This window comes from Daktulosphaira vitifoliae, unplaced genomic scaffold, assembly GCF_025091365.1.
Source record: "Daktulosphaira vitifoliae isolate Bord-2020 unplaced genomic scaffold, ASM2509136v1 Scaffold_5, whole genome shotgun sequence".
NCBI lineage: Eukaryota > Metazoa > Arthropoda > Insecta > Hemiptera > Phylloxeridae > Daktulosphaira > Daktulosphaira vitifoliae.
The window spans coordinates 31,528,594-31,544,537 of record NW_026099576.1 but is presented as its reverse complement, the minus strand read 5'-3'; the positions used below and the strand labels follow the sequence as shown (position 1 = coordinate 31,544,537).

The following is a 15,944-nucleotide window of genomic DNA, read 5'->3' as shown; positions in this document are numbered from 1 at the left end:
AGACCTTCTAACAAGTACTTTGTTGTCAGTCCCGAAGGCTTTCCCGGTAAAACTCTCTGAGGAGTTCACTCCTTTCCGCGGAATTCAAAATCGACGGAGAAAATCTGACACGGATTCGTTATACAATATACGTCTCCGGGCAGCTGAACTTTTCTCCGGAGAAAATGTTTCTATCGACAACGGGAACCGAACAGAATCCGACCAGGATTCAGATATGTTTTCGGAACCAGAGAAGATCACGGTAGAAACCATGCGTCATTCAAACCCAACCAAGAACGGTAAAAAAGCGACATCAACCGGGACACCAAAAAATTACAATGTGCCATTACCGGCAATTGAACTGGAGTTCCCTACGGGAATAGTTGTTGCGCCGTTAGACTCTCAAGCCACGAAATCTTACGTTTTACCGTGGGTAGCACGCAAATATGGGAAATTGGTAGAAGAAGAACCACATGTGGTCACTATGGCTGACAACCGGACCGTGCAGGTTCACGAGTACGCTGAATTCACAGCAAGGGTGTCTGAACTTCAGGTGACGTTCAGAGCCGCAGTACTCGACCACTTGATTGGGGACATCTTCCAAGAACATGACTTTTTGGTGAAACAGGAAGTATCAAGGGATTACCAGACGTATACCATTCACATGGGTACTGAAAAACGTACAACGGTGTGCTGGAGAAAACATAAATCGAAGAAAGGGTCTGTTCAACAAGTAATTATACCGGAAGGAGAGTATCCTGAAGATGTGCGGTCAATTATACGAAAGTACCCTAAAGTTTTCTCCGGGGAAGTCGGAAGAACCCGTATCATTGAACATGATATCCGGTTAAACAAAAATACGCCGGCGGCCTTAAATGCATACCCACCCATATAATCGTGAGAAACAGGACATCATTTCTAATATGGTGCGAGAAATGGAGGAGCAAGGGTTTGTAGAACCAAGTACCTCACCATGGGCAGCTCCCGTAGTTCTCACTAAAAAGAAAGATGGCTCTCAGCGGTTATGCGTCGACTACCGAAGACTCAATCTTCAGACGGAGTCCGACGCACATCCAATGCCCGACTTACATGACATGGTCAGAGGGATGGGTGGCGCTAACGTCTTCAGCACCATCGACCTGAAGTCCGGTTATTGGCAAGTAGGTCTGACACCAGCGTCACGACCACTCACCGCGTTTCGCACACAGATGGGCCTCTACCAATTTAAAGTAATGCCCTTCGGCCTTAAAAACGCCCCGGCTACTTTTCAACGGTTGGTGAACGAGGTTATGCGTGAATACGTTGGTAAATTTGTGTTTGTATACCTGGATGACATTGTGGTGTATTCATTGAGTATGGACGAACATCTCAATCACCTACAACGAGTCCTAGAACGGTTACAAAGACATGGGTTAACTGTTCAACCAAAAAAAAATAATTTTGGGGTTTCACAGATCAATTTTCTCGGGCACATTGTTGATTCAACCGGAATTGATCGGGAACCAGAAAAGTTAATCGCAATCGCCGATTTTCCTGAACCAAAAAAGGTAAAAGATTTGCAAAAGTTTCTCGGGGTATGTGGTTGGTATAGTCAGTTTGTTTCAAACTACACTGAAGTCACCGCACCGTTAACAGATCTTTTAGCAAAAGGAATTAAATGGCGATGGGAAGTACGGGAGCGAGAAGCATTCTACAAGCTCAAGGAAGCGCTGGCTACCGCACCTAAACTCTGTTCTCCACTTCGAGGTAAACCGTTCTTTCTACAAACGGACGCAAGTGAAGTAGGAGTAGGTGCCGTACTGTTCCAGCGGGAAGAAACCGGCCAGAGAAGGGTTATCTCATATGCCAGCCGAAAACTTTCTCCCGCTCAGACAAGGTACTCTGCCATCGAACGAGAGTGTTTAGCCATAGTGTGGGCCGTTGATCGTTTCCGTCCATACTTAGAGACCGGTAAGTTTACATTACTTACCGATAGCTTAGCGCTCAAATGGCTTCATCACACCAGGGACACCAACAGTAAGCTTACTCGTTGGGCGTTACAACTGAGATCGTTCGACTTCAACATCCAACATGTGCCTGGAGTCGAAAACCAAGCCACAGATGCGTTGTCGAGGAGCCCCGTGGATCAAGTACCGGTAAATGAGGGAAGTTTGGACGAAAAGTTCCATGATCCACCATCAACGGATGATTTTTCCGGAGAAGATCACATAGGGGCAATATTTGACGGAAACCACCCGGAAAATATAAGTGTTTCGGACATTATACAGTGGCAAACCGAAGACAAAAGTTTGGCCGAAAATGTTCGGACACTCCGGGGTAAAAATACAATTCCACGGTACATTCTCGGTAAATATCACCTGAAAAACGATATTTTACTAAAAGGACCTGAGGGATCCGGCGAAAACATCATCGTCGTTCCGTCGGACATGGCTGATCACCTACTATGGAGGTATCATGACTATGAACTAGCCGGGCATCCAGGTTGGAAAGAAACCTACCGTAGCATCGGTAAGCGTTTCTACTGGAACGGTATTAGGGAATCGGTGAGACAATACGTCGCGAGGTGTCACATTTGCGCATGTGTCAAGCCTTTGAATCGGAAACCGTAAGATCCGATGACACCGAGAAAGCCACGCCAGCCATGGGAGGTATAAGTATTGATTTTATGGGCCCATATCCCAGGACTGCGCGCGGGAAAACATGCCTACTAGTAGCAACGGACTGCTATAGTAGATGGGTGGAGGCCTATCCACTTGGCCAGGCCACTACCAAGTCAATCACCGATACGTTAGAAAGAGAGTTCTTCTCACGTTTCGGTTACGCTCGAGCGCTCTTGTCTGACAACGGAACGCAATTTGTCTCCAAAGCAATGGAGAAAGCACTGGAGAAGTGGGGAACACAAGGTTGGACGACACCGATCTATCACCCCAGGGCAAATCCAGTTGAGCGCCGAAATCAGGACTTGAAAAAAGGATTACGGACTGCGCTGATTGAAAAACCACATAGCCAGTGGGACAGTTGCATTCCAAGTATTCTTTTTTCAGTGAGAAACCGCAGGAACAGACTGACGGGATGCACACCATCAGTCTTAGCTTTTGGACGTGAAGCAAAAGCTCCCGGTGATTGGCTACTGGACATCAGTTCTACGGGTAAAATTCCGGACAATTTAGGAAAGATCCAAAGAAAGGAGGAATTGTCCAGTAGAACAGAAACTTTTACCGAAGAATTACCGGAAAAAGTTCAATTTTCCACAGAGGAACCGGGAAAATCTGAAAACACCGGACGGTCCGGTGAAAAAATAAATTTTTCCGGGGGGGGGGAGCAACCCTCCGATGAACTCGGATTGAACTTCGGTAAAAGTCATCGCAGGACCAGACCTACCCAGCTAAAAAATAACCTAGATCGAAGGGGATTGGGTTTATTACCGCGCACATCCCCTGTCTAGCTCTGAAAAGAAATTTCATGCGGGTTTTGCACCAAAATGGCTAGGTCCAGTGCAAATTGGTAAAAGATTAGGTGAGGGGGTCTATGTTACCAAAGGTAAAAGTCAGTTGAAGCTTCACGTTCGGCCCTTAAACGTGCAGCTCAATTGGAGTACTCTAACGATTTTGATTGGTTACAGAATGGCAGATCACCAGCCGACGGTCTCAAGACAACGCTCCAGGCGATCGGGAGGCCAATACCGACCCAATCGCCCATCACGCGCCGCCACTGCAGAGGTCGTCGCGATGATACGAAGCGTGATGCGGAAGATGAGGAGAGGGGTATCCACCTTAATAGGGGAACCCGCCGACGATNGGGTATCCACCTTAATGGGGGAACCCGCCGACGACGTTCCGACGGAATGGACGGTCGAGAGGGCAAGGCGGGCGGAGTTATGGGAGATCCGCGCCAACCCTCTACTCTGGGCCATCTACGAGAGAGGAGTCGCCGATAGTGGTCGCAGCTCAGGAGTCATGGAAGGCCAAGGACCACGGGGCAGGAGAACGCGAAATTAGAGACTGATTAATTCAATAATCGTCTTTCTATATGTCACATTGACTAATAATATTGATTAAAATATATTGTATTGCTGTTAATAATAGTGTTATTACTAGTATCAATAAAAATACTTAGTGGTTATTAATTAATTGTTACTTTATTACTTGACCCTCAAATTTCAGGTCCCACATCACTTCCTGACGAGCCATCATTAACCCCCACAGTTCTATATTAAACCGGTTCTTAAAAATAACATTCCCTACAAAGTGAAGATCACTACACGTAGAGAATAGAATATTAACCACCTGACTAAAAAAGGAGGATTTGTGATATATACAGATGGATCCAAAAAATCAGGAAAGGCAGGTGCTGGATCTTGGGGTTTAAAGCCACGAATAAATGTAAGTATGTCATTGGGCACAATACCCTCTGTTTTCCAAGCAGAGATGATGATGATATTGGTAGGGGCTCAGAACTTGCTGGTATACAAAAATAGGAAGATAGTTATCTTAAGTGATAATCAAGCGGCTTTGAATTCACCTGATCGTTATAGAGTGCCTTCAAAGCCGGTCCTTGAATGCAGGGAAACTAAAGAATCACTATCGAGGTTCAACAAAGTTACACTAGCGTGGGTACCGGGATACAACGGTGTCACTCGAAATGAGAATGCTGACTTTCTAGCCAGGAAAGGAGCAGAGAACACCTATGTTGGACCAGAACCAGTGGTAGGACTCAATGAGCGATCGCTCAAAGCGCTACCCAAGAATTGGTGCAGAGAACAACACAGGAAAATCTGGAAGTACTTGGTAGTATCTAGACAATCTATAATGTTTATCAAGACCTCTGGTCTTAAAAATAGTAATTTTTTGGTGGAATTTCCTCCATTTACAATGAACAAGGAAAATTTTTTTATTTTTTTGTGAGCGATGGCTTAAACTATAAACGATTTGTGATCTTTGGCGTATCTTTGAAAAAAGTGGGTTCAGTAAGAGATGAGAAAATAAAATAAACATCATTATAAAATTGATACCCCCTTAGTTTCGCATCGATGCTAAAATAATAATAAAACAAATAATTAAGCTCTCTAACTTAACATTCTGTGAATATATTTTTGTTTTTTAAATTAGTGATATTTAAAATCTACAGTCTAAACTTCCCATTTATTCAATTTGGGTTTCAGTGAAGAATCGCTTAAATTATAATTTATTATTAAGGTTTTTTTTTGTTAGGTTTAAATTATTTTTTTTTAGTATGAGCTCTTTTGTTTATTTGAATATTGTAATAATATTGAGTTTTATTAAATAGTGCTTTAATATTAGTATGTTAGTATTAAAAATTATATTAAAATAGAATAATGGGATAGATAAAATTATTAGAAATAAACAAAGTCCTTATTGAAGGAAGAGATAATATTATATTGACTGTTCAGTAAGTGAGAAAATGGCTTTCTAATGTTTTCATTTTTGATAACAATTGACCCATTTCCTTACTTACTGAACATTCTGTACATATATAATATATTATGCAAAAAGTAAATAATCTACAAGATATATAGGAGATTTATATGTCTGATTTTTTATTTCAACATCCCTATTATCATCATTAATTTCTTCATCGCATTCATTTTCTTCACTTAAGCTTTGATTGCAATAGCTTATATTATCATTGGTATTATCATCATGAAAATAAAGTGAATGATAAATATCTCCATAATATCCTAATTGTTCTAAACAAAGAAATAAGAATTAGAATTAAGGTTTACAATTAATTATAATTTATGTTTATATTAATAATGAATAATATTCATGTAAAAAAAAAAAAAATTGAAAACTTATTACTTTGTATGTAACATGACGAAAAATCATTTAAAATAAACATTGAATATTTGATTTAATTTAAATGTATATATATAACAATAATTTATTTAATTAACTTCTTTTGACTAAGCTCTCTATCTCAGCTATAAATACAGTAAATCGTTGTCAATTTTACTGTGCTATCTCATGTGCCTCTAGACAGAAAACTAATAATATATTTATAATAAAATATTTCTAGCAAGAAAATAATAGGCCATCCTAGATAAATCAGATCATTTTATTTTTAAATAATTTTTTAGTTGTATTAGGTGAACTCTTTTAATTCTTTTAAATAAGTTCTATAAAAATTTATTATATTAAGTTTTTTCCGATTAAAATAGTTTTATTAACGCTATAATATTACAGAATTTATAATTTTACGATTTACATTACAAATTAAAGAAGGTATTTAGTGAATTTAATAACTGAGCAATCATGTTTTTATTAACATTTATCCTTTCTAAATAACTAATATTTCGAATTTTCAAGATGTTATACTCTTGTAAATCTGATTCTTTAAAAGCCTATAGTCATTTCTATACAAACTCTTAATAGTTGTAATTTATAATCACATTGTAAAAATTCGTTTCATTCTTTCGTGTTAAATAATGAAAAAACCTGGTTTCGTGCCTGTTTGACCGTGCCGCTCCTGACTAGTGGTTGGCGGCAACGATACTAAATTAGTCACCTTTAATTGCAATTAAATGTACACAGACATATTTCACAATTTATACCATAACATATATTACAATTCAAATATATATATATACATATATATATATATATAAAGCGAGGATAGCGATACTTGAAGCTGAGCCGCTTGGACGTAGAACAATAAAGATTGCTTTTGGCAGAGCACACAATTATTGCAGTGGAAAATGATTCTATAGAACTGGCTAGCAAGAAAGCCTTACTACGAGATAAGTTGCTTGTAATCTCAAAAATAACACCGCACACATGGATATAGTATTTCAGAACGAAAACACATACATAAAAAAAAACTAAAACAGACGTTCAGATCTGAACCAACAACGACGAGACGCTTACCGCACGTTATACATGCACATAACGAATACAAAGAGACGAGACGCTAGCAACACACGCCGATCGTGAGCAAAATTGGCGGGACGCTTATGAGCTGATAACGCCGCAACATAACCACCCGTTACCAGTGTAGGAACACCAATACCAACTGACCGTATTTTTGGCGTTCGCTTGAACAGTGCCTGTAAACTTACCAAATGGAATATTATGCTTGATAGTAGTTCTAAATCTTTGCCAATCTATTTGTGCTTTTGGAATGTATCTATTTACAATCTCAAAACAATGCCGATATGTTTTCAATGATTTAATGTATAATCTAATTTCATCTAAACGATCATTTATTAATTTATAAGCTTTCTTTACATTATCTTCATTAATTATAACTGGTTTATCAAAGTCACAACTGAAATAATTAACCTTCGTCCACATATTCAAAATTTTTACAATTTTTTTTGATTCATCATTAGTAGCAACTAAATTATTATTTTTTTTGTATATTGATACTATATAGTTTATCTTATCATAGAAACTGTCCAAACATTTTCTAAGTTGATCTCTATATAAATTCAAATCCAAAAAAGATTTAAAATTTTCAATGATATGTTTGCCCAATTTAATAATTTTAACTTTCATGTCATTCTTATAGTTGGGGTCACAACATTTTTTAATTGGTATGTATTTATATACTAAATGAAAATAATATCGTATAGTTATTATAATAGGAAGAACTGTTGCTGCATTTATGAAATTATGATACACCTGCATGTTTTTCGAGTTAAAATCATACTTGAAAAATCGAAAAATATCTAACATTTTTATATTATAATAATTGCTACTCTTACCATTAATTTTAGAGTATCTCAACATGTCCAATACATCCTTTAGATTATTGTTTTCATCATACAAGGCTTTTTGTTTCGCCTGAGAGCCTGACGATAATTCAAGCTAGCAAAAATTAGATCGGTTTTCCATTAAATCATAAAATAAGAAATTTTTAGGATTAAAATTATTATATGATTTCCTTTGAAAAGACAAAGCTAAATGTTTCACAATATCAGTGTAACTGTTTAATATCTCTTTATCATTAACTTTGTACCATAATAAATATTCTTCCATAACAATAAATAGTCGGTTTTTTAGGTTTCCCAAGTTATTAAGTAACTTATCTGGCATGTAACTAATCGGTAGATTAAAATCAGTGTATGATATGAAATCATTTTCAAGCGATACATCTGAGCATTGGTTATTAAAAAAGTATTGTAATTGTTCAACAATTGATTCATGAATTATTTTATAGCCTTTAAGTAAATTCTGAGAGCTTTCAGAACTACTGAATTGGCCATTTTCATTTTTAGCGATCATGTTTAAAGATCCCGAAACATTATTTAAGTATAAATTTACAGTTATTAAATCTTCTGCCCAGTAGGTTTCATCCAATTCTCGCAACGCATCTAACATGATCATTATGATTTCATCGTGAGATTTGATTGCTAATCCATATTTTCTTAGTTCAAGTTCAGAAATGTTATTTTCAAATTGATATAAATATTTTTCACCGTACTTGAAATAATTAAACATGTATTTTGACAAATTACAGTGCAATTCAATTAAGTTAATTGCAACTATAAAATTTGTATATGTTAAAAAAACTATGAAATTACTTATTGTGATATTCATTACGACACTAGCAAGTTCAACGTAATAGTTTTTACTGAATAGCTGTTATTATAAATGTAATCAAAATTAAAAATACAGAGTAAACAATTCAAAGCAATATCTAATCTATTTATTTAAATTACATTTTGTATTTTAAAATAAGTTTTTATAACTTTTTCAGTGGATAAGTAATGATTTATGTAATAAGATCATATTTTTGTAAAACACAAGTGAAAAAATAATGATCATTTTACTCAGAATTTTAAAATCTTTTTGTTTTAATAAAAATTATTTAGATTCATAAAATTGAAATATATTACAAATTTTAATTTAAAAATAAAAATATTCAACTAAAATAGCCATAAAAAATTACTACAAAATGTTTATACGATAAACTAACGTTCTATGTATGTTTCTATATTACTTAATGTGTCTCAAATATATTTTAAACATAATGAAAGATAAAATAATAATTTATATCTTTATTTATCTCTTGTATCTTTATTTCAACAATGTTTATTATATATTTTATTGTCACTGTACTTGAGCGCGCCTGGGTGTTTACACCAAATAAATAAATAAGATATACAAAGATCTAGAAATAATGATTATTAAAGGGCTACTTTTAAACTTAGACGCCAAAATTATGAAGTTCACAAAACCTTCATCTAGTTACACCAATGATTTGGAGTAGTAAGACGCTTTTGTAAGCGTGTGTTTTAAAATTTAAACAACTTTCAAAAAAAAAATTATACTGGGTAGGTGGCAAAATTTATCGACCACAATATACTCAAAGTCGAGTATCCTGTGTTTTCATTTTTTATAAGTATTATTTTAAAAATCAAAGCATGTAAAACAATTTTCACAATTCAAATTACTCTGTAAACTTAATGTACTAATACGACGAAAAGTCAACATAAAAATTTAAATATTTGAACTATTGGCCACCAGGGAGCGTACAGTGTGTCATGTTCCCTCACTTAGCAAAATTGCATTGTTTTAAACAGTATTTTTTTAATTAAAGAGAATATTACCAAAATATAATTATTAAAAAAATATTCAATTCGCAAAAATTAATTTTTGAATATAATTGAAGAAAAGTTCAAGTTTTTTTATTAAAATTTCAAACCCTCAAAGACTTATTTTATGGAAAGAAACATTACATAAAATATATTATTCTTTTTGAACATTTTAATCACAGTATGATTAAATTATTTGCATTTACTGCCACAATTCTAAGTTTTTACTATTTTGTTGAAATTATATAAAGAAAAACAATTTTTTAACTAGCATTGTGCCAAGTATCAAATAAAATATATTAAAACGATATATCTCAAGATTCTATGTAATATGTTGCATGCTGAAAATTGTTGAGATAATATAAATTACTAATAACTAAAATGAGTTATTTACCTTCATTAAGTCTGACAATATAAGAGTTAACTAATTTAAGAAATAGGTAGATATCAATTGTAGTATTGAACTATATCTATAAAAAACTATCGACGATTATAACACTTAGTAACAGATCTAGGGTAAAAGCGAAATTGTGAGGAGAAAGCTTTAAGGAGTTTAACCCATTAAATATGATAAAAAGTACACGAATATAATGAAAAATTATTATAAAAATAATAATATAATTATGCATTTTAACTTCGATGCAAAGCAGAGAAAGTATTAATTTTAGTATGATATCTTTTTTTTTTTTGTGTCTGTTACCATTTTTTCTCAGCTCTCACCAAACCGATTTCTTTCAACGATACGTCAAATGATCACAAATCGTATTTAGTCGAAGACATTACCCTCCAAAATTGAAAAAATTTCCCTCGTTCCCCGTAAATGGGGGAAATCTCCAAAAAAATTACAAATTTAAAAATCACTAATTTTTAACATTTTTTCAATTTTTTTACTTAAAATTGCCATTATTTTTATTGGATATTATGTTTTTATTCTAATTAATTTATTAAGTCTGGAATACGATACTCAAACATGATTTTTTTTTAAAACCGCTATTTTTGTATATAGCCTTTCTAAATGTCGTTATTTTATTTTATTAAAAAAATATTAATATTTTATTCATCTTTATATATTTTTACGAATACATTAATCATGCATCATTTTTCCTACTTAACACATCTTATGGTTAAAATAGCATATTGCCTCTAATAAGTATGAACTTATTGGTTCATTATTTTTTATAGGTATTGAGTAAATAAAATACAAGTGCCTTTTTAAATGTATCGTCAATAAATATTTCTGACATAGTAAATAACTTTTGTACAACTCTTATTATGAAAAATTTATAATTGTTATGAAAATAAGTATAAAATATATATATATAGATATATATATTCCTTTATAAAATTTTATGTTTAAAAGTTAGAATTCCATAGACAATATTTATTATAACAATTAAATTTCACATTCTTTATATTAATTAAATAATTATTATGTATTTCTGCACACATTTTTTTAATTTTATTGAAATTTTAATTACACCTAATTGAATTTTGATATCTTTAGATAAAAGTAATGACTAAAATTAATTAAAATCATTATCAAAAGGAATATCTTTTATATTATCAAAAGTAACACTCCCATTGATCTAAAAGCAATGATTAACTGTAAGAGAAAATAAAAAGTGTTCAAGTAAATTTAGTATAGATTAAATAAATTTATTGATATTAATAGAGTTAATTGCTTTAGAAAAATATTTTTTTAATTTGTTCATATGTACTTTAAAATTTTTATTTCCTATTCTAATAGTAGCGTTAACACTATTACTTAATTCAATTATTTTATAAGGATTTTATTATTTTTTATTGCAAAATTTGTCTTATCATTTGGCGAAAATAACAAAAAAATACAAACAGAATTAATTTTTTTTACACTCACATAATGCGAACTATCGATTTAAAAAAAAATTATTAAGTATAAATTTATTTCTGATTAAAAACTTTAGTTAAGTATCAAATTAATTATATTTTGAACGGAGTTTCTAGAGCCTGTTTTGTACACTCAGGATACGTTTTTCTGTATTTTTGAACTACCTTAAATAAAAATTAAAAGTAAGTTAAGCTAAATATTTATATTACAAATATATCGCTATTTAAATTACTTGTAATAAGAATTGTTTTTGATTTTCATTTTTGGTGTGTTTGTTGTTGTAATCTTCCATGAGTTTAACACCTCTCTCAGCACTGTCATTGACGATTTTTAGTCCATCTACAATTTTTTTTCCTAATATATAGAAGGAGTCTTTTTCCCAGTTAGCTGGGTCTATATCTAAAAACTCTGTGTTAATACCATATCTTTTGAATAAGTTTAAGGACTGTTTACTTTTTCAATTTTAAGTGACAATTTCTTTGAACTTAATTCGTCGTCTTCTTCTAATTCATTTTCCAAACTCAAATCATTAATCTTGGCCACAATATCTTTTTTTATTTCTGTGAGGAGTCTTGTATCGAAAATAGAAAACGCTATTAAATACCACAAATGGTTTAAAAATTTCGAGAGGCATGCATTTGCAATCTCTTTGTCATCATTTATGTAGGCATATAAAGTTCGTATTAAGTTTATGTCATTCATGGGAGCTTCGCTTGTTGTGGTAGATGTAACCCAAGATTTTATGTATACTTTTATAATAAATGTACAAATTCTTTCTAGCGCATGCTCTTCCATTTTTGTAAGTTTGAACTCTATCCGTAATTAAAATATTTTTAAACAATATATTCCTTTCGCCATCCACCTAGCCTGATGATAAGCACCTGGTCGTCTTATATTTAGCCCACCAGGTGGAGTTCCGCCGAGTAAAATAATCACTAATTCAATGTATTCTTTGTAGTCATCTCGTAGTTGTTTTACTGTAACTGCTTTTAAACAAAACAATAATATTTCTTTATAAACAGTAGATAAAATGCGTTGCATATAATTATTTGAATTCCACAAACATATTGTTTTTGTTTAATCCCACCCATGTATTTTTAAATCGTTTAAAAATTGCACGACACGTTTACATTAATTGCAGACTGAAGTATTAACTCAAAAATATGATGGCAACATGCAAAATACAGCATTTCTCTCCCTAATCTTTGTTCCAATAAAGTACAAGCACCATGAAGTCTTCCTGTATTGGAAGCTGTCATATCAAATATAAAGCCTTGAACTTTATTAGTAAGCTACCACTTTTCTAGAGTATCAAATATTGCTGATGACATTTCCACTCCTGTACCAGCTGGGAATTATTATGTCATTAATTATTATGTCATAAATTGTTAAACTATATTATATATTCAACTTAATAAATTTTTATGTTGATTACAATTGCATGGCATGACGTTTTTTATTAATAACTAAATGGTAATAGCAATGTCACACGGGCAAAAATTTTTAATAGTTGCAAGAGAATAAATCCAAACGTTGATATTTTATTTCATCAGATTAAATTTTATATGTATAAATATTCTGTTAACCGATATCAAATTTATTCCACTTGAACTTTCATAAAAAAATCTGTATCATTTGTAAACTAATGTAATAAATAAACAAATTCAAAAATTTTTTATTCAAAATATCTTTAAAAAAAAATATATATATATATATATATATATATATTGATAATTCTCTGTAATAAATTCTTAACATATTGTATTCTTTGACCAATAATAAAATAAAAATAAATAAGTATTCTTTATACTAAATTTATTTATAATTGGCTTATACATTTTTTTAATGAATTTTTACAATTAAGTTTCTTTGACAATTAGATGTAAATGTTGATTTTATCGACATTTAAGTTCAGTTCGTTTTTTCCCGTGAAAAACAAACTATCGTCTTGTATAAGTATAAAGATTTATTTAATTAGTTATTGATATGGCAAGTGAAAAAAATATTTTTGGTCAAACAAATGAAACAAACTTACATAAGGTCATACGCAGAGTTGAAGAAATATGGAATCGTCGTTTCATGCATTCCAATTGTGTTTTAAATAATCCAAATAAAGGACAAATATCAAAAAAGTTCACTAAAGGTGGAAGGATTATCTATAAACACTATTAAGATTAATAATTAAACTAATTATTTCGAATAGAGAAAAAGTTTTTTAATATAAAATATAAGAAAAATTAATAATAAGTTCTCTTATTGATATATAACAATAATTCAGTTGCTATTACTTTAATTTAACTATTTTAATATTAAAAAACTTTTTTCGAAATTGATTATTTAATTAATAATTACTAAAATTATATTCAATTTGCAGCAATTATCAACGAAAATATTTGTCCTATAACAAATTCTATTATTCCAAAAAAACGCACGTATCATAAAACGAAAAAAATGATAAAATTATTTCAGAAAAATGGGTAACTATAATTATATTAATATATATTAACAAATCTCTAAATTATAATTTTGTAAAATTGTAATGTATTCGATTTAGCTATGGAATTGGGTTTGTCTGATTCAAAAATATAAAATAAACTATCAACCCCTTTAATATAATTGCGATAACATAATGTTTAATATTATTCAGGACTACTATTTTTTTCAATAAGATTTTTATGGGAAATTCAATTTTTATCGAAGATATAATATTAAATATAGTTTATTTTTTTATTTAAATATCTCTTTGGTTGCCTAGAAATTGATACAGCGAGGAGAATTCGGAACACTTATTAAGAATGAAAAATCTGGAATATATATTAAATTTTAAATTCAACAGAAAAAAAAAGTATAGCAATTTCAAAAGACAATCCGCTAAATATACCAGCTGATTTGTTAGGAAAGGTATATTTTATTATGCTTTTTTTCAATAAAAAGATTTTAGGGTATATCCTAAACCATTTTTTGGACTTAAAATCTGCTTTAAGTAAATTTATCTATATTTAAATATATTTTTATGATCCGTTAAGAGTTTTCATAAAAAAAACTTAGAACGCAAAAAATCCGAAATAAAAAACCCAGCACAGGGGGGTCGCGGCACAGTGTGACGTGGTATAGATGGATCAAGTATAATGATATCTGACAGTGATAAAAAGTGGTAACAGAGACAAAAAAAAAAAAAATAAAAAAATAAACACATCTTAGTAAAACCAATACCTTCTCAGCTTCGCATCGAAGCTAAAAGCAACTCTTTGAGATACCTTCTAATACTACTGCTCGACCAAATTTAAAAAGAAATTCATCCGGAGAAGATGAAAAAGTCATAAAAAGTATACAACTTTTAAAATATAATTAATTAAAAAAAATAATATAATAAACGTTTTGATTTTTGAAACAAATATGTAATATTTTAAAACATAAATTATTTTAGAGCCGAGAGTTAGTTATAATCCTTTGACCTTAAATACGCCAAATGACGTAAATTTTCTTGCTCTGTCCACTGTTGAAGTAATAAAAGTAACAGAGAAAGAAAAAGGTAATTAATTATTCAATCTATTTATTTTATACAAAATAAAATAAAAAAACCCAGCACAGGGGGGTCGCGGCACAGTAGTGACATGGCATAGTTGGATCAAGTATAATGATATCTGACAGTGATTAAAATCACTATCAAAAAAAAAACGCTTCGATGCAAATCTTTAGATAGTGTTTAATTTTAAAAAATTGGTGGATTATTCCAAAAGCTTCATAAACTGCTAGTTCCTTATTAATATCCTGATTAAGACAAAGTATGTCGAATAAAAAAGAGATTATTAGAAAATAGTATTTCCCATAAAAAAATTATATTGATCAATACACTTTTCAATAAGTTATAGCATTATAATGTTAAAAATGTAAAAAATAAAATTGAGAATTTTCACACAATAATAGCATTTGGTAGCCATTTTCACCTTGAAGATAAAATAAAGTCCGAAATTTTTTTTTTCCATGATAAAGTATATTACATTAGCTTTAATTTAAGATATATATAAAAGTGTCAGACCTTCCGGAACACTTTCAAAAGTTACGTTGAAAAAGTTCTACTTTCTATATGCATTTTTATGTTTTGAATCCCCCCTGTATTTAGGGAAATGGTCCGATTTAAAAAAACAGTATGTCGAATGAAAGATCTATATAAATACTACTTCTCATAAAAAAATTGTAATGATTCATACATTTTTCAAAAAGTTATAGCATAATAAAGTTAAAAATGGAAAATACAAAATCGAAAATTTTCACACAAAAATAGCATTCGGTAGCCATTTTCACCATGAAGATAAGATAAAGTCCGAAATTTTTTTTTTCATGATAAAGCATATTACATTAGCTTTAATTTAAGATATATATAAAAGTGTCAGACCTTCCGAAACATTTTCAAAATTTAAGTTAAAAAAATTAATTTTTTGTGAAAAAGTTGTTATTTTAAATCCCCTCTTGTGGGCAGGTTAAGGGTTAAATTTATGAAAAAAATATACCCAATGAAAGGTAATGATATTACGCATCTAT

At 31.2% G+C, this 15,944-nt stretch overlaps 1 protein-coding gene and 1 long non-coding RNA gene across 4 annotated transcripts in view; one reads left to right on the top strand and one right to left on the bottom strand.

The window, feature by feature from the left end:
• Positions 1–5,239: 5,239 nt before the first annotated feature.
• LOC126907886 (uncharacterized) lies at positions 5,240–8,552 on the bottom strand. Of its 3 annotated transcripts, none has more exons than XM_050689545.1 (2): positions 7,703–8,552; positions 5,240–5,686 (listed from the first exon to the last, which is right to left on the bottom strand). In XM_050689545.1, exons 1-2 carry the CDS (start codon positions 7,725–7,727, stop codon positions 5,481–5,483), a joined length of 231 nt encoding a protein of 76 aa, XP_050545502.1. In that variant the 5' UTR covers positions 7,728–8,552; the 3' UTR covers positions 5,240–5,480. The 3 variants fall into 3 exon arrangements, 2 of the variants coding, with proteins under 2 accessions (XP_050545502.1, XP_050545501.1); XR_007704644.1 differs by having other exon boundaries at positions 5,247–5,686; XM_050689544.1 differs by having other exon boundaries at positions 5,249–5,686; positions 7,055–8,552.
• A 2,933-nt stretch (positions 8,553–11,485) lies between these two features.
• The window catches only part of LOC126907896 (uncharacterized), a 5,808-nt gene continuing 1,349 nt past the window's right edge, over positions 11,486–15,944 (top strand). Inside the window, exons 1-3 of the long non-coding RNA XR_007704649.1 lie at positions 11,486–11,584; positions 12,544–12,689; positions 13,777–13,879. This is a non-coding gene — a long non-coding RNA (uncharacterized LOC126907896). The remainder of the gene's footprint in view (positions 11,585–12,543; positions 12,690–13,776; positions 13,880–15,944) is intronic.

Excerpts from the sequence above, each read along its gene's own strand:
- LOC126907886 (XM_050689544.1), bottom strand. The coding sequence starts at position 7,727 with ATGTTGAGATACTCTAAAATTAATGGTAAGAGTAGCAATTATTATAAT. Across the intron at positions 5,687-7,054 it reads CAAGCATAATATTCCATTTG|AACAATTAGGATATTATGGA; the intron begins GTAAGTTTACAG and ends TTCTTTGTTTAG.